Source organism: Falco cherrug, chromosome 6, assembly GCF_023634085.1.
Source record: "Falco cherrug isolate bFalChe1 chromosome 6, bFalChe1.pri, whole genome shotgun sequence".
Lineage (NCBI taxonomy): Eukaryota > Metazoa > Chordata > Aves > Falconiformes > Falconidae > Falco > Falco cherrug.
Window position 1 is genome coordinate 56,181,486 of NC_073702.1, and position 19,487 is coordinate 56,200,972.

Below are 19,487 nucleotides of genomic sequence, written 5' to 3' on the forward strand. Positions count from 1 at the left end.
GGCATCATTAGACTATTTCTGGAATCTTGTCTTACAGGAAGGCAAAGTTCCAGTCTTGTTTTGGTACATCCTCTTGATTAAAAATAACTGCTCTCGGGTGTTTTTTGTATGAATGTTTTCCGTTGAGTTAATACAGTAGGATTTTGCTTTTAAATCAATACAATAGATAACAGCCAATATGAATATAAACTAGATTCTGTTATTTGTTAAATGCCCAGAAAGTAATTTTCATTAATCAATCATTATGCTTCATTAGTATTGCTTCACTAAGGACCACTACTTTCTTAATGACTCAGGCTCATAAATAAAGCACTCCTTGTGCATGGCCCAATTCGTTGGATATTGGTAGCCATTAACACAATTTAAAGAGTAGAATGTATCATCAAATAATTAATCAGTGCATACTCCTCAAGATTTTCTGTAATTGCTGCCCACTCATGTATTCTTCCAGCTGTGGAAGACCGATCTATAGAAACAGTGACTTTTTCTAAATTAATTCACCATTTTTTCAGTAGAGGTCTAAAGATAATAGAGTTTTCAAGATAAAATCATTGCTTATGATGTTCATCTTTCTCTGAAATCTGAAGGTATTTAAATAAATGAGCATATATCCTCAGTCTTCAGGATAAAAAGGTCTTTATCTTTTACTTTCACTTCACTTCTTTTTAATTATCCTACATATCCTGTTTTGGCTAATTATTTTATTTAATCCCCCCCCCCCCCCCCCCCAAAATAGTTAATCAAATTAGATTGCATACTCTGAAACCTCAAGTGTTACAAAATGAGAAAAACAAAGTACTTCCTGAGATTCATAGCAACAGAAGAAAATGAACACAACTATCTTCTTTCCTATTCAGGAAAGAAATGAGAATAAATACAAACTTCTGTAGAAGAATTATGCTGAAACCAAATTTATAAGGTTTAAAAGCATTTCAGCAATCTGGTTGTTTACAGTCTAGCTTTATCATAAACTTGAAAACTGAAAAATGGCCATTTCATGGCAGACCTATCTAGTCTAATATCCTGCCTCAGAGTCCTATTGTTGAGTGCTTTTTGCTCTGATGAAGGCCAGAGGTGCAAGTGATAAACCCAGTAGAATAGGGTCTTAGTCTTTAGTTTGGCTTGGCCAAGTTCCAGTCACTGTTCAAAGGAAATTTTTAATGTTTTGTAGAAAAAAAAAATGTTTGGAGAGCATCAGGTTAACAACAGCTCATTAGGATTTGCTGTACTTGTATCTGATATGGAACTCTAGATCATACATCTACTTGCAAAACTGTCTTAAATAGTATACATTTCCAGGGAAGAAATACAAACTATTCATTAGGAGACAAACGTCACTGGAAATATTTTTTAATTCTTCCATGGAAAATTATTATTTTTTCTCCCAAACTTAGGATCAGATTCCTTGAATTTTGTATGCATTGAAAGCCTGCTAATTAGAAGCAGAGACGATGGAAAATAAATAAACTTGAGCTGCATCTGAAGTTAAAATAATGACATCAATTTTGCACATTCTTAGTGATCAGTAAGAAATGTGCCTTCCAGCTCAGTGGTAGCTCGTAACAGTAAGTACTTTACAGCTCCTATCCTAAAGGTGACTGTTTCAGTTACCCCCAAATACACTGTGATTTTCAAAGTACCTCAGGTTTTCTGTAGTGACTTTTATTATTATTATTATTGTTATAAAATAAGTAGTTTAGATCCCTGGATTTAAAATTACATCAAAGATTTTAAAGGTTTTTGCAATATTGTCAGTGTGTAATTCTTATTAATGTCAATAATTCCCATTATAGTCAGATGAAACAAAGCTAGACCATAGCTAAGGATTTAAGAAAATTCTACTTTTTAGGGATAGGGATGTGACAACGGGCCAGGGAGGCAGTCCAAAAAGTTAGGATCTGGAAAACTAGTCTACTTGCTGATGAGACTCATTCATCCTTCTTTCTCTTAAATGTCATTGTACTGATTTTCAGGTTAGATGTCTACACGTGTCTGAATATGCCTTATGGAATTTGTATATTCTGCTATAAAATCAGAAAGCAGAAAACATTTATACCCATTAAGACCAAAGTACATGGAAATCAGACTAACCTCTAGTGTGCATCCTTTGGTTAGACCAACAAAATCAGGACTACTCAATATATTATACGGTGTTCTTGAAATTTCAATCTCTTTGAGGCAACCTGTATATTTCTTCAAGTTCACTTCAGGCCTAAAAATAAATGTAGAAGTACAATGTGTTTTCAAAAATAGAATTTAGTGGGAACATAATCAGCATACACACACATGCACTTTCAGATGCACAGATGCTCGGGGTTTTTGTTTGTTTGTTTAAATACACAAATACACTCCAGATGAATACAGCTTGCCTTCTACCACCTATCAGCACATATTACACTCTGCTTTAAAACATCACTCACAGGTGTAACAAGAGATTTATCTCCAATTGACAATAGTCCTCTTTTCCATTTTTTTCTTTCTTTTCTTTCCTGTGTGTGGTGGTATGGGTTTTTTTTCTTTTTTTTTTTTTAAAAAAAAGGAGTGCTGTCATTTTGGTGTTTAAATGCAGTGAGCTATGAAATAAGTACATACTTGTTCCTTATGCAACACAGAAAAGTGCAAGCTAGGAGATCATAACAATGAGAAACCTTAACTGGAAGACAGATGTGTCGTTCATCTCTTTGCATGCTAGATCCTCATGAAAGAGGAACTTTAGCAGCATATGAACATTTTGGATAAAGTCTTTGCCAAAGACTAAAAAAAATTTTCATTTGATTTTTTTTTTTTTTAAGAGCTTTAGGAATTCTTTATCCTCAGGTGGATTGACATTTGTTTCCTATGTATTTTATTTTCCCAGAATCTTTCCTATGAAAACTGCTGTATATTTTTGTATGACACAGCAATACATTTGACTTGCTCAGGCAGTTAAAGAAAACAAAACACTTGGGTTTTTTGCAGAACCTAACTGTCCATCCAAGAGGAAAATATTGTAGTAGAATTGCAGAGTTCCACGGTTTGGCTCATTAGCTGGTTGACTGAAGAAATGAGAAATCCCCTGAAAGTAACACCAAAGCTACCATGCTTGAATGCAAAACTATGATTTCGCAGGCCTGGGAACACCAGAGTGAGACCGTAACTGCTGGCAACATCTGAACTAGACTTGCAAGAAGAAAAGCCTTACAAAGTTCAGAGAAAAAGTTGCCATTCATACCATGGAAAGTAAATTCAAAAAAGAAAAAAAAGGACAATTTAATTCACTCACAATATTACCCATGAGTATTTACTAGAATACCTGAATAATATGAACAGGTGAAAGAAAGAAAAATGAATGTAAAAAATAAATAAGGAGATAAAACTCTGGAGAGAAAAAAACCCCAAACCCAAACACTTCAGATCCCTGGAAGGAAAGAAAAGATTTTAAAGAATATTATTTACAAAATAAACCCACTTTGCAAAGATATTATTCAGCTGCATATTTTAGTACTGCAAGCCATTCTTTGCGTTGTAGCCATCCTAGCAAGCGTGGTATATTCTCTGGCAAATTAGCATCCTGAACATAAGTTAAAGTAAGCATCTGGTTTACTAAAGCGATCCATATTCTGCTTTATTTTGTAGTCATGTAGTTATGGTCACCTTTCATTTTTGATTTTTTATTTCCCAGCTCCTTCCCAGTTTCTTTATAGACCCATCTTCCCAGCAGCAGAACAGTTTTGCCATGTCATTGTCAGCAGTGCCTATAGTCTCCTCTCTTTGCTATCCAGAAACCATTCACGTTCCTACCCCCTTGCCACCCTGCCCAGTTACAGACTGCCCTTGTGCTGTCCCATTACAAGTGTTATCTTAGAATTACCAACCCATATGAACTCTACATCCTTGCCAACACTGAACACTTGGTTGATGTTTTCCTAAGACTTCCTTTTTCCCTTGTTCCCTTCCAAAACATACAAAACAAGGTCCAAGTTCATTCAGATCTTGCATAAATTCTTGGCCTTTGTTTTTGCTAAATTAGGATCAATCTCAAGGAAACACAAGCAAAGATTTCTGGAGTTTAGGAGGAAATAATCTTTCTCAGGATTGGGAGTGTGAAGCTGCATTTTTCTAATTCAAGCCAGGAATTACACTGCAAAATGTAGCAAAGTTCAGTTCATATCTGAACATACCAAAGTAATAGTAATGGACACAAATAGTTGCAAACTGAAAACACAGTCAGAACTAGGTGACCTCCTCTATCGCCCCTCATCCTCCTGTCCTTAAACTGAGAAGTGGCAAACTTCACAAAAATCTGCACCTTGGTTTCATATCTTCCTCAGTAACCACTTCACTGCCTCCAAGCGTAGAGGTCCTTGCCTGACCTGGGACTATATTGCTCTTACAGACTGGAGGTCAGAACTAAATTCAGCAATACAGCTTGCCATAGTTTTGCTTCTGAGGTATTCCAGTGTCATAAACAAACAGCTGAAGTAAGCAGCTGTGTGAAGGAAATAAAAGTTTTTTGTGTAGGTGTGGGCACAGCATGTAATACGACAGTGTTAGGCACTTGGGAGCAGCTTTGCTTGTTGCAGCAGCTGAATTAACAGCCTTAGTGTAACAGCTGGTATAAATACTGCTCACATGCTGCTTCTGCATTGCTACTTGTGCTTTCAAGCTGCACTTGCTACACACATGCAAGTCATGCAAGTAATCTGGTTATTTTTACCTTGCTTTCATACTAGGGTGAGAGAGAAAGAAAAAAAAAATCAAAATTACATTAAGCATAGTAAATGATACTTATTAGCAAGATTCAAATATTTCACAGTGAAGCAGATAATACATCATTTACAAACAACACATAATAGATGGTAAGATTCTATATACACTATCAGCCTATAATAATTAGCAGGGTTACCCTGCAAATGGCTGCCCTAAAAAGTAATATATCAGAAAGCATTTCTAATTTGTTGCATAACTTGGCCATTAGTAAAAGTAACCCTTGTAAAAGAATTTAGCAGAACTGACACAACTTGATAATTACAGTCACGGGTACCTCAGCATCTATTGTTTGCTGTAGCTCAGCTTTGCCCTAATCCCCCTTTCACTATTTTGATTCTAATTTATCACAACATTCATCTTTCCCCAGTGACGGATGAATCATAGCTGTAGGAAGAATGGTTACCACAGGTCCAAGTAGCTGTGGTAGACTGATTTTGTAAGGAACCACAAAGGAAGTGGAAGATAATTGCTCTAGACTTTTTGTTACGCACTGGCGTGAATTCACAATTACATAATATAGTGTTATATTTTGTGAGTAAAATAGATCTTAGATCTTTTTATTGCCAGGTGATTTGACATCAGAGGTCAGTTATTAACCTAATAAATTAACAAATACATCCATTCTTTTAGCCTGTGGACTAATCACAACCATTTCGTGTGCACAAGACCACTTCAAGGCTGTCATTCTGCCATGTAGTCAAAGCTGACATAGATGAATGCGCTTGTTTCTGTGTTGCTCACCGGTTTATCGCAGCACAGAATTTTCTTGTTCTTGTCATTGCAAAATTGCTGAATATTCATTTAAACCTTAAGTAATTTTGTTTTTGTCTATTTAAAACCACGTAACACAGTCACTGAATTCAATGTCTGTTATACCATTTCTTTTGTTTATTAAAGCTTAAGTCAAAGTTTATCAATAATATTATGCAATATTTTACAAATAAATACTGGGAGTCTTATTTGCCTAAGAAATTCAGGATCAAGCTGGTGAAGGGAAAAAGTTGCCATATTTCATTCTACTTAAATTAAAGACATCCAGAGTACTGTATCATATACTTTAAGTCCTGAATACAGGAGGAATTTAATCTTAGTTGTCAAAGAATTTGTGTCAAATAATTTTAGATTATATCTAACCATAGTATTTTTATAGGTATTAGAAGTATACTGACCCTGATTATGCAAAAACTTATTAAAAAAAAAAAAAGCTTAATTTTGTGGCAGTATGGAGCCATTTCTGTAAGTCTGAAGTCAAAAATTCTATTAATCAAAAAATACTTTAAAAGTCAGCTACATCATGGTTCTTGCACAGCATCAGAAAGTTGTACAGCACTGTTACCGCTATTTCCATTGTATTTGTGTAATGTGAGCTATGTGAAATACATTGAAATACACAGTATATGCAAATAAAGCATTGGTTTGTTGTGGCAATACAGGGTACATTGAGAACTCCTCATTCACGTACTCCAAGTGAATTTGAGAAATAAATACAGAGAATAAGATTACACTGCATTTACATCCCCTTACCAAAGGTAGAGAAATTTGTTTAATTCACGTTACCTTAGATTTCTCAGAGTTGGCAATCCCCCAAAATATATTTTCTCATGCCCTTTTAAGTTGAGCCCAAAGTGGCTGCCTGTAGAAGTTGTTGCTATGGTCTCTTCTTCATTGGTGTCTATGTCTACAATTGATATGTTGGCTGGAAGACATTTTAAATTAGTTCAAAATATCAGACATAAACAACGTTGTCTTAATGTAAGAAACCAATAGAGAAATATTTGGAGGATGAACAGGTGAGGAGAGAGACAAGGAGGCTTGTATTTTGCAATTAAGACACTGGATTTCCAAATTGTTAATTATGGGCAGGGGAAGAGACCTGCACTTTCCTCTGTTTCTGTAACAACCTGAAGGGCTATAGCATAAGTCTGTAGGCCTTATTTTTATATATTCTCTAAATCTGTTTCAATTTGGTATGTTGTTTGTGTCAATGTAATTTGGAGGTCACACTTCAGGACAATAACAGAAGACATCATTTTAAATTTAACTTGTGATTTCAGTCCATAGGTTGCCACTTGAGCAGGATTTTTTAGTGTAACAATTTTAACATTGTTGTTATGTGCCTTAGAGATTGGTGATCAGTTACTCTAAACCATTTTCAAACCCAAAGGAGTCAGTTGTTGTCATGTCTAATCTCAATCTGGAGTCAGTGATGCACTACATACAACCATCCTATTCAAATGCTTGTTCCATGTATATTTTTAATGTACAGATTAATACAGAATATAAAGTTCAATGAGAGAGACAAGACACAGTGAAAAGTACTGAGCAGTCCCCAAGGAAGAAAGGGATACTCTATCACAGGGCTGCAAAGAAAGGGTTCTTTCCTCCCTCCCTTCCTTTTTTTTTTTTCTTTTCTTCAGACAGTAAAATGCAAGAGATTGCTTATAATTTACACTTCCTCTGCCCCCTCTCATCTACATACCTAAGGAATGAAATGGACCTTTATTTTAACTAAAAAAGTGACCAGCCTGATTTCTGGTTAAAGATGTAATAGACTGAGTTTGGAGATAAAAGACTTGTCAACCTCTTAAGAGATTTCAAAGGGAAGACTGGCTGGAAATGGTAATGTATAATCCATGGAGAGGAAGGAGTGATGGGATGATAGGAGGAAGAGTCTTCTCTGACAGAAGCTCTTCCACAGAGGTGAGTCTCTTGTAGCAGCAGCAGACTAATTAAATGCCTTAAAAGACAGAAGGAATGTGCAAAACCTGAAACCAAACTACTGTTTTCAGGAGTGAAAGAGAATGGAACGGGGGATAGACTTTCCTGCTGTATCTTATGGTAAACAGATTAATTTTCCTTTCATTTCTATACCTGTATCTTCTTTATAAACACATTATATGTTTGAATGGTATTAATAAATTACAATTATGCGATATATTTCATCTTAAGACCTCCTGGGTTAAGGATGAACTAAGGTAACTGGCTAGCTACGAGGCACTCCTCCTCTAAAGATGCCGCAAATCTACAAGTGAGAGTTCTGACTTATTTTGACCAGTGTCCCAGCTCCCAAGTCCACTTCAGCCAAACGACAAGAGAGTGGGTCTGTTTGCAATGCAAAGGTCAGGTGGAGAGCTGGCACCGCAGGGGCAGAGGAGGAGTGTGCTCAGGGGCTCGTGGTGACCCTGAAGGTTCAGAATGCAGTAAGACTTCAGGATACAAAGGCACAGAAGATGTCACAGATGCTATAGATAAAATTAATTAGGCTCAAATTAAGATTCTGCCAGTCCTATAACTAGATTAAAAACAAACAAACAAAAAAGGGGGTTGCCGGCATGATAGCCAGCATTCTTTGTGATCTTATTAAATGCCACCACTTTACATTTTGCACAGGTAACAAATTAAACAATTAGTAGAACTTCTGAAGATGTTCCCAGTTGTTGCCATGCAAATTCAGATCATGGCATCCTGCATATCATTAGGGAATATAAAACAGTTGTGTTTGTCTACTGAGATACTGTACAATCACTACTGAAGTCTGTTTTTTTAAGCACTTTGGGATAAAGTGAGCATGAGAGAACTGCACAGCATGAAACCTTTTGCTGTCCTAAAAAAAATCACACAGGTTTGCTTGATGATTTTGAACATCAGGGAACTGAAGAAAAAGCTTCTTTTTTCCCCCCACTCAGAAGCATTTTGGAATGTAATTCATGCAACTTTAAAGCAGAATTATGACTGAAAATTAAGCTACCTGTTCATAAAAGGCCTGTTTGACAGTACAATTACTCACATGCAACTCAACACACCTATAATCTAAGCAAAAGAAGTTGCTAAATCACTAGAACTTTATAATTCCAGCAATTTTGCACATCTTCCTCATGATTAGATGGTTAGCTGTACTGCACAGGTAAGTAGAAAAGTCGTGGTACTGACATCACGGGAACTCACCTTGCTTTTGAATTCTTGACAGGGTGAAAGATTTCCATTTGCCATCATTATGATTTTGGTTGCTGACCACAGAAGCTGTACCTGAACCCAGATCATAGCTGACTTTTATATGCCCACCACTGAGTTCTACGCTCATGAAATCCTTCTGTTAATGAAAAGGATTAGATATACAAATTATTATTCTTGTTCATTTTGGTAAAAGGCATATGACATTAAATAAATACTTCCTTTTCCTGGGTAACAATAGACAACTTTTTTAAAGCTTTTTAAAAAATCTACTTAGGCATTTACTGTCTATGCCTGTAACGTACAAAACAAGTGGGTTTTTTTCCCTTCTCTTTGGATTGCTAATTTAGTTGGAATTTTGCTAACAAGTTGGCTGGAATTTTGATGGGGTGTCTGTACTTTTATGTTTTCAGATTGAAGACAGAAATACACAAGATAATTACCTGAAACTAATACTCAGCTTTGAGTGTATGTCTGTTACTACAGTTAGTGCATTTACTACATACCTTAGGTAAATTTAAACTTGCGAAGTAGAAAACAAGAATAATGAAGATGGTAAAATGGGTTTGTTTTACTAGGGTTTCCAGAGAGTAATTTGTACTGATGGAGCAACTGAGAGCTATGAACTGCTATCCTCATCAGCCATTGACACCAGCATCTAAGCAATAACTGGAGATGGCTGACTGGAGCAACGGTGTATGCTGCAGTACCTACAGAAAAAGAGCTGGCAGAATACAAAGCGCAAAACAAATAGCCAGGGAACCAGAGAACATGAAAGGCATTAAGCAAGTAATGGTGGAACTATGACCCAGGAGATGAATGTTACCAGAGAAATTTTAAGTTAAATTATAATTTTAATCATGGCCAGTTTCACCTGTGCTCAGACTTATGGAGAATGAAAATACTTTACCATGTGCTGAATACTTATGCAAAACCCTGATAACACTATTATGTATCTGAACGTAAATTTATGTTAAGAAGAAAAGAGTAAAATTTAACAAACTCAGTATTCTAGATGCTTATGCATGTCTATTCATGCATCACTAGAAAGAGCATCCTCAAAGTTTTTGTATGGTGGAACAGTATCTCAAGAGACATATTAGCAACCAGTTGCCTTCCAGCTCCCAATATTTTTCAGAAGTTCAAGTAAATAATTTTTCTAGAAAACTACATAAATTAATTATACAAAATGATTATGCAAAATGATATAATTGAATTAATTATACTTTCAATATTCAATTATCAAAGTTAATTGGAAAAACTATGTAAGTACTTCATTATCATAATAAAATGCTATATTTTATTACAGTCAGTGAGGAGGAGTATCCTCCTTGATAATTCCAGCAATTCTGGTAATTTTTCCCAAAATACAGGAATCTGATTTAAGACTGATTTACAAAAACACTGTTTTTTTAGAACAGTTAGTGCTCAGTAATTCTTCAAGGCATCAGTGAGAACTGATGTACATAATTTCTGGCCCATATGAAAAGGCTAAAGAAAGCACTCTGCTCCCAGTCAGGCGTGCAAATCAATCTGAATCAGAGGTGCTGAAGCTGAGTTATTCCTGATCCTGAGGATCTGGCAAGATGTCTTTATAAATAACTTCTCCCTGTTATCTGCATATATTTGACAGTGTGTGTGAATAAAAACCCTGAACAGCTTTATAACTAATGCTTCTATTCTCTATTTTAGCTGTAAAAGGCACCATTTGTAGTCCTTGTAAAAATGTCATCACCATCACATCCTGTTTGTTGCACCATTCTGTTCCCCTTTAATGCTACTCACATTAAACGCAAACTTTTTCTTTATATCAGTAGGACTTCTCTCTAACACTTGTCTCTTCCCATATTATCCCTGCCCTCACAGTATAATATTTTAAATCATGAATGTATAACCACAACTGAAAATGTTTGCACAGGTAACCATTTGGGATAAATGAAAATTAATCAATAATTTCAGAAAAGCTGGAATTCCCCTCAGTCTAACATAATGCTCCCCGGCTGGTAAATATTAGGTAGTCAACTTCTACACTATAACATTGTTTTCACTTGGGCAGCAGTGAAGCATCATAGCTGGCAACATCATACCAGGATGATGCCACTAAACGAAGGTACAAGTTTCCATAATATGATGAATTCAGCCACTGCAAAGATGGGGCATGAAACTTGTAGGAGTGTGGAGGTTAGCTGGTTGTTCTTACCAAGTCATCAGTAGCAAGGTACATCAGCAGGGCGTTCGATGAGAAGGTCCTGAATTTGAACATGACTGTGGAAATATTGGGGTTCCAGCGGATCGGGCGGCTCACCATGGCATAACCATCACCATCAAACTGGACAGTCCCTTCACCATCTGCCACCTGTGGGCTGAAAAGGGGCAATTCCAACCATTTTCCTTTGCCATGTAAGGTTAAAAGAAAAAGAAGAGGGGGCTAGGGGAGTGAGGGGACACCTCTTCGAGTCTTCCTGAACTTGGTTTAATTTCCTATCAAACTCCTATTCTGACAAGTGAAGCTGTAAGGTCAGCTTACCAGCTATCCAACACAAAAGCACAACTGGGAGGAAGATGGAAGAGGAATACTTCGCGTATATTTTACGGTCGGTAATGACTCATTTTGCAATGCTCAACATAAACTAGCATTATGTACTTTTTCATCTTGTAATAAATCTTGGGGTTTTTATTGTTAGTGATTTTACTACTTCTGGAGGGTCCCAGACTGAAAAAAACGTGGGAACTGTGATTCTGTGTTTACCCATAAATTACAAACATCACAACAGCAGACGCATCAGTCCCCACGCATCTTTTGGCATTCCTGTCATTACAAACCAGAAAAGATCAGGCCTTGAGCTCGTTTGATATGATTTTTATGATAGGCTCTTTGTCCATTTCTGTCACGCAGATCAGATAGCTGCAAGACAGCGATCTTTTGGTTTAATCACAAACATAACTGAATTTGAACAAGGGACCTGCATATGAAATACTGTCCAGGAACATGTTTCGCATTTATCTTGGCACATGTACAAGGAACTTGAATGTAGTCCGCTCACCTTCCATAGCTACATTTACATTTAGATTTTTGTAATTAGATTTTGCAGGAGAACAGAACTCTTTCTGGCACTGGAACAATGGGTTATGGTAAAAGGGAGCTTTTAATTATTTTTTTTTAAATTTGAGATATAAAATTAATTTGAGATACAAATCTCAAATCTAGTATTCTTTTTTGTCATCTCCCTCTCACCCACCCCACTCCAAGCCAGCAGATCTACAATATCACTAATAAATGAGAAAATTAAATTTAGGCAGAGATGCACTTAATGTTTCCATTAGAACCTGCTTGGAACTGAAATGTATATGTTCATCATCATGGTCCTTGAATTTCCACCTGAGTGCCAAGAGCCTACAATTGTAGTCAAGGAAATCCTCTGGTGTTTCCAAAATTGTTTCAGTTCCCAACTGGAATTTCCATCACTTCAAAGAGCTAAGCCTTACCAGGTTGTCAAACTAGGCTGCTAGTTTGAAAACTTGCCTACTCTTACCTTCCCTGACTGGGTCTGTGATTACTTTACCTAATGCAGCGTGAGCTCTATACCATATACTGGTCGTGCCAAACTCACTAAGAAGGAGGAGCATCTAAGAGAACGGTGCTGCTTTCATACAGTGGGTCACTGTGAAAGCCATGAACAAGGATGTGAGAGACGCAGAGTCTGCCTTCTCTACATGATAATGCCCAGAACTGTGCTGTAATAGTAGGTGGTGCCTCTGTATAAGGGCCCTCAGCTTTTGAAACAGAGACATGGCACAGGAAAGTGTTTGAGATTAGTTTGGTGGGAAAGAGTAATGAAGATCACAGCTCTCTAAGGATAGGGACACATATGGAAAGGAAGTAACTTACATTGTTTTAAATTTCCTGAAAAGAGTTCTGAACCCACATACCTAAGTTGTGGTTCTGCCTGGATGGGCCATTTACCCTACCTTGAAACACAAGTCACTCAGACAGGATTTCCATTCTCTTTTGAGAATGGAAATACCTTTCTCTTCTGGGGGTCTCTGCTCACTACACTGGTTGCTGTGAAAGCCACCTTGAGGCATCTGACTCTGCGCCGTGCTGCGTAAGAGGTGCAGGCACCCAACCACAGCTGTCCATGAGCCAGACTCAGTCCCACTGTGGATCTCACCCTCTCTCATGTTTTGAGTAATCCTGGTTACTGGTTAGCAAGAGTCCTTCCATCACAGCACTGTCACACCATCTTAATTCTGTTAAGAGAACAACTGTATTTATGACCCAGATTGGGTGCTTCCCCTCTTGGTGTAATTGCAACTTAACTTTGTATTTCCTACAACTCCCAGCATTGCATACAGACCACAGCTGTCTACTGGATCTTGATGGCTGCTGTGGAAATTCCTGCTGCTTACCATGGAACGCAGTGCCACTGAAGACAGGTTCTGAAAGGAGCATGACAAACAGTCACTGCATTACCTACCTGACAGCACATCCTTTGCAGTCACCTTCAATATCCCTGAAATTCCACAGTCCTATGGGCTTGCTGTCTAGAAAGGTTTCACCCATGCAGCCAGTGAAGGTGGTGACTCGTACAGCATCTGACCTCTGCAACAGAAATTACAAACCTAATAAGAATTCAAATTGATCTACTGCACTGAAAGCATAACGGTTATGAATATCACAAATACCAGAAGATGCTGATTATTATTTTAAGTATCAAGAGCAATATTTAATCTGAGAAGCCCTGCTATGGAACAACTGATCAGTGAAAACGTGAGCTCGACTTCTTCTCAGTTAAAATGGAAAAGCCCATTTCTGTCTGAGACTCTAGGGAAGCGTAGGCAGAATGACTCCTGGAGAACAAGGAGTTGCCCTAGCTTCCATGTCACCATCAGGTTTCCTGGCTATTCAGAGAGCTGCCTGCTCCCACTTATTCAGGATCTATCCAGGTTTTTAAGACTTCACAGAAAGTACCATGAGGAATCTTTCCCACGATAAAAAAAGTAAAGTGTTTCTACTGTACTTAATGCTCAAAAGCCTGGAAACTGAGCATATTGCCCAAAGTTAAAGAATCAGCTGTGAACCGAACTGGCTACACCTGTAAAGTTCATGCTGAATTTTGGATGCAGAAAAAGGTGCTGATGGCAAGTCAATTAAAATTCATTAATCTAGGGTCATACACATAGGGTAATGCTCATTAGTTCCTAACATGGTACCATGATCAAGGTTGTAATATTTGATAGTACAGAGTACTCAGCTCAAAATTATCCTTCTAAAAATACTTAGTTTCATTTAAATTTCACTTCATCAGTATGAGCTGATTGGAAATCTATACACTTAGCTATTTGAGATAGATAAGCACCTGCTGTTTTCCATACAGCAATTACAAATATTAAGGTCTTGTAAGAGAATATGGAGAAGTGCAACTTGAAAATATTCGAGGAAAAATATGACTCAAAAGACTTAATGTGCTAGTGATATTTCCCAGGGTAATTTTGAAGGTTTTTATTAACAACAAGTATGAACTTAATGTCACTTCTGAGAAATTCATGACATCTAAGTATCATAGCCTTCTACTCAAGTCAGATGAAAGATGTTTTTAAAAACTGAAAATGAGCTTTCTTTTTTAATACACTGCAAAGATGCATACAAATAGGAATATGGACAAAATCCCAGGACAAATCTAAAGCATGCTAAAACCCATTAATATAAAAAAGCAGATTTTTGAGACAAAGATTTAAAAATATCAGTGACCTTGATAAATGTCCAAAGAACTTCATGGTTTTTAGAAAAGTCTAAGTTAAGGTCTTCATTTTGTGAGCCCGACAACTGTACCACATAAGAAAAATTCCCCCAAAAAGTGAAGTTATATTTTATTTTTTAATTCATAGACTGTGTCTGAACAGAGCAATTCTGACAGTCTTTAAAACCCTGAAATGCAAATGTAACCCATACCAAACTTACAATATCCTGTCTTCCTACCTCTGCCCTTGTCTTTATTTACCCAGGGCAGGGGGTGAGGGGAAAGGACTCACAAAGGTTTTCCTGACTCAGATGAAAATATGGAGAACCCTCCAGGAAACATCTGGAGAACTCTCACTGGGGTTGAAAACAGCTGTTCTGGTGTCAGACTTCTGCAGCATCTGTAATCCGTGTTCTGATTCAGCATTGCACCTCATAGTTGATCCTACAACTTACATGCTGAATTGTGCTCACTACCCACCTCTGCCTCACTGTATCTAACTAACAGAAAAAAAGAACATTCAGGAAAGGGTTCAGATTTAAATGTTACTGTATTCCAGGTCCTTTTGTTTACCTTGAAACATCAAGAGCCCTTGAATGCTTTTCCCTCTAGAGATTCTGCTAAATCCCTAACTTTTTCCTACACACCTTATGAAGTGTCGACCGTTAAGTATTTCTGCTTGACTAAATATTAAATAAATACCCCAAATAGATACTGCTACTAATAAACATGAATTAAAAGCAGTAGATACAATATTAAATATTTCAAAATTCAATGTATTTTTTTAATTTAAATGAGATCATAGATGGCCTTTGTTAGAAGCAGTGACATCTTTTATTGGATCAGTGACATCTTTTATTGGAGCAGTGACATCTTTTATTGGAGCAGTAGGTACCATCTTTGGGGCCTGGTTACTCAAATAATACATATGAACTGTGTTTACACCTTTGCCTCACTTTTTCTGCCATCAAACTGTAATACTAAGAGCTTTTTATTTAACAATAAAATATAACAATAAAACCTAGAGATGCCATCAAGTAAAACGTACATTTTTCTTAGTCTAATGTGACACCTTTGCTGTATAAATCAGGGCTAGGCAGAAGTCTGCTTTGTGCTGTGACACAGAAAAGTTGTTGAATTTGTGTATCATTTTTGATTCTCTGGATTCTTAATGTAAACACAGGAATTTTTTTCGAAGTAGAATTCAGGTGAAAGCTCTGGTCTGGGAGGTTTGGTGTTCTAGAGCTGTGCAAATAAAAATGGTATTACTAGGTTTCAGTACTTGTCCCACATGTTTTCTGATAATTAAAAAGTGAAATCTAAAATAAAATACAGATTGGGTTTAACCTAGCATTTGAGGTTGAAGCTTCAACTCCTTCAATCACCCAAAGACAACAAGTCAAAAATCATCTGACCACTCATTTTCTAGGGTCTCAGCTGAGTCAACAGAATTTAAATATTGTATAAACCAGACTCTCAAGTACTCTTCTTAATGCAGAATGATGAAGTTATTAATTTAATCATAATTTTGGCACTTATGATTGTTACTTGAGCCAGTCCATCTTCCTGAGCCTGCAGTCAGACTGACAGTTAAGCATTATAGAGAGGTGGGCAGACACATAGGTGACCTATAGCCTATATGGACTGGTGTGTTTGGACCTTTGGTGGTTGTAGTTACACAGCACTGCAAGCACTGAATTGTCCTGATTCAGCCGAGTGGAGTGTTTATTCCACCGAGTTATTATGGCAAATAAAAAACAGCACATAATGCCAATGCAATTAAATTTGTTACTGGTGAAAACAACAGTAGAAATCAGAATTTATCTGACGTAACAAAAATCCAAGAATGAAAAAAAGCTGAGAAGTAAATTAGGTGAGGGAGATAAAGCACCTCTCCCTTGTTTATTTCAATTTCCTTTGAAAAAGCAGATCAAAAGGACAGAGTACAGAAAGCCAGTGAAGCCATTCTGGTTTTGTAAGGGTCAATAAATGCTGCAGTACAGAGCCACTTTTAGCAACTGATGGTTCATTACTTTTAGAAATATGTTTTGAGGGTTCTTGTTTAGGGCTAACGGAAGAAAGCAAACACTTTTAGTTGCCTCTGGATAGAAAGCTGGAAGGCAGAAAGCAAACCAGAACCTCTATTTAGGGCTGTAACGAGAACACAGAAAAAGATGACACAGATTTTTTTTTTTTTTCTAATATGTAATTCTCCAAGAAATTCTTCAATTAACGTCCTTGCCTATTTCCCATATGAAATCGAATTACAGAAAAGAAAATGCATAGCAGTTTTTCACATCCTTAAGTTCAACAAGAAACATCAAGATTCATTGCCTCTGCTCTTTAGAATTTGAAAGTATTCACATTTTTTTGTGGATCCATTTCATATAAAACAGAGAGATCCGAGTTCTACTAATATAGATTGACTTGCAATTTGCTTGCTCAAAATCTCATGAAATTTTTTTCCTGTCCCTGTGAATGCTTGTCAAAGTCAGATATATCTCAGTTAAGTTAGCTGGTAGTTGAGCAACTCTGCTCAGAGTTGCTTTTTTGTGTGTGCAGAAACTGTGATCAAGCTCTAAAATGAAGTTGCCTGACTGTGCTCCAAAACACATTGGTATCTTTTAAGCTAAAGCTGGACTTCAAGACACTGATTTCAAGCAAGTAGAATCTACATTCTCTGTTCCTCTTGTATCCTCTGATTTTGTCTTTGTTTCTCTTGAAATTCGCACCCACACTATTCTCTGTAAGAAAGGAATACATCTAATCACATATTCCCAAACCATAACCATCTAGAAAGTTGAACTTTCTAAAAACTAGAAAGTTGGACCATAAAATATTGTGCCATTTCAACAATGGAGGACCTATACAAACTTAAATGTATAAAAAAGTTCTTTGAGTTTACTGTTTAGGAAAGTCTAAATGTTAGGTTTTATTTGATGCTAAATAAGGATTTCTTTAAAATGCTAATATTAAATAAAAACAAAATATTGATCAGGAACAAAACAGTTCATTTAAATTGTTTTCTAATGAATGTCACTAGAAAATATATGCTGATTAGTACTTGTTGGAGAATATTTTTTGCTGAAATATTTCCATCTGTTCTATTTGGCATAAATTTTCTATTCATTCTCATTAAGTTAAGCCATGTAGAAGCAGTCACCAGAAAAATGAACCAGCAAAGAGAAGAGGAAATAGATCAGCGATCTGATGCAGGTAGTGGTTAAAAAGATGGGTAGTACAGAGGGGAAAGCAGGAACAAAAAGTAATAATGCAAAGCAGAAACACCAAAAACAAACTGCAAAGGATGAAGTGATACGGTGGATACATGACAAAGAAAGAATCCCTGAATGCAAAGTAATATATATTGTTATATACAGTGTTAGGAGACCAGGAATGCATGGAAACAGGAATGAGTTCCCGTCATACAATACTGAAAGCCTGTTTGGGCAGCGGTGTGTCCAAAGTACAGCACCCAGCTACCCAGCAGAAATAAGTCTGGGCTAAACACTGTATCGGTACAGTCAGCCGCTAGGCTTCTGGTTAGAAGTTAACGGCATGGGCAGAAAAACTTCAGCTCTGTGCACCTACATGTCTAGGCGAATCCCAATAATCTTTCAAGATTGCAGGTGTACTATTTGCTACTAAAGCACCTACCACAATGATGCCAGCATATTGAAGTTTACTATTTCTACTGTAAGCAATAACGAAAACAGTCCACATAAACAGCCAGTTAACATGCAAGCACCAGACAAGACCTTACCTTTATTTTTTCAGTTAAACCTCCAACAAACAGCATGGCATTAGCATCTACATCCAGAATGGTATATCCGGGTGGAGAGACAGCACTGAATGTGGCTGGCACAATGCTGGCTTTAGGACCATCCAGAGCTCGCACTGATATTGTACCATTTTTCCCAGTCCTAGAGATTTTAACAAAATAATTTAAGCATACAGAGTCAGTAGTTAAATCAAACATAGCAGGAGTCTACTTTAGATAGCATCTTTTAATAGAGGCATGCATTACTGATGTGATTATGTTCTATTTTGATACAAAAGAATACTCTTATGCCTGCTTAAGTTAAAGACATGATTACAAAACCAGGTGTTTTTTTCTCACCTCAATGTCTTTTTTGAACAAAACTCACTACACAGATGAAGTGGAACCTTCACCGACTAAAACTAAGAAGTTACATTTTTTAAATTATTGTCATTAAATTAGTGGTAAGTAATTGTTTCTAGACATAACAAATGATGCAGGCAAGGTTCCAAATTAAATTACTCAATTTCATAAGGTTTATTAGATTATATTTGAACTGAAATGAATGATCATGTGATAAAGTACTTGGATTCCCTTCACTGTGATGCACAGAGTTTGCATTTTCTGCAATGGAGCTCCCTTGTTGCTTATCGAACTAGCATAAACCCCATTATGTTTAAGGATGTTACCTCATTGTCCCCTGTGAATCACATCAAATATTGATGGTAACAGCAGCAACAAAAGAATTTGTCGTTTGTTAATAGTTTTTGAAGCAGTTTGTTTTCTACTTTTTAGGTTATATTCATGAAGTAACTGGCATGGAAGGAGTTTGCTGACATATTTTTACAATCAAAGGAATGGAATGAAGAGAGAGATGATTCCTCCTAGTCTTTCAGGTATATAGAAAGGTATTTCAAAGGAAACTTGAACAATTTTGATAGAATCATAGTATCATTTAGGTTGGAAAAGACTTTTGAGATCATCAAGTCCAACTGTTAACCCAGGACTGCCAAGACCATCACTAAACCACGTCCCTCAGCACCACACCTACTCATTTTTTAAACACCTCCAGGGATGTTGATTCTACCACATCCCTGAGCAGCCTGTTCCAATGCTTGACCACACTTTCAGTTATTTGCAATAATTTGCTTAGTATCACTTTAGTTCACAACAGTATGGATAGGAGCTTTCTACAGAAAGCTTACTCCTTACCTAATAGAGGTAAATTATTAGGCATTTATAGGCACACCATAAATTAGTGTTTCATCCCAGACAGATGGACCATA

At 36.8% G+C, this 19,487-nt stretch overlaps 1 protein-coding gene across 1 annotated transcript in view; it reads right to left on the bottom strand.

Annotated features, from left to right (window-relative positions):
• The window catches only part of LAMA2 (laminin subunit alpha 2), a 377,271-nt gene that overhangs the window by 23,813 nt on the left and 333,971 nt on the right, over positions 1–19,487 (bottom strand). Inside the window, exons 47-52 of the mRNA XM_055714667.1 lie at positions 18,205–18,364; positions 13,179–13,303; positions 10,901–11,063; positions 8,695–8,839; positions 6,307–6,445; positions 2,092–2,212 (exon numbers count right to left, since the gene is read on the bottom strand). Coding sequence (XP_055570642.1) covers positions 2,092–2,212; positions 6,307–6,445; positions 8,695–8,839; positions 10,901–11,063; positions 13,179–13,303; positions 18,205–18,364 — 853 coding nt within the window. The remainder of the gene's footprint in view (positions 1–2,091; positions 2,213–6,306; positions 6,446–8,694; positions 8,840–10,900; positions 11,064–13,178; positions 13,304–18,204; positions 18,365–19,487) is intronic.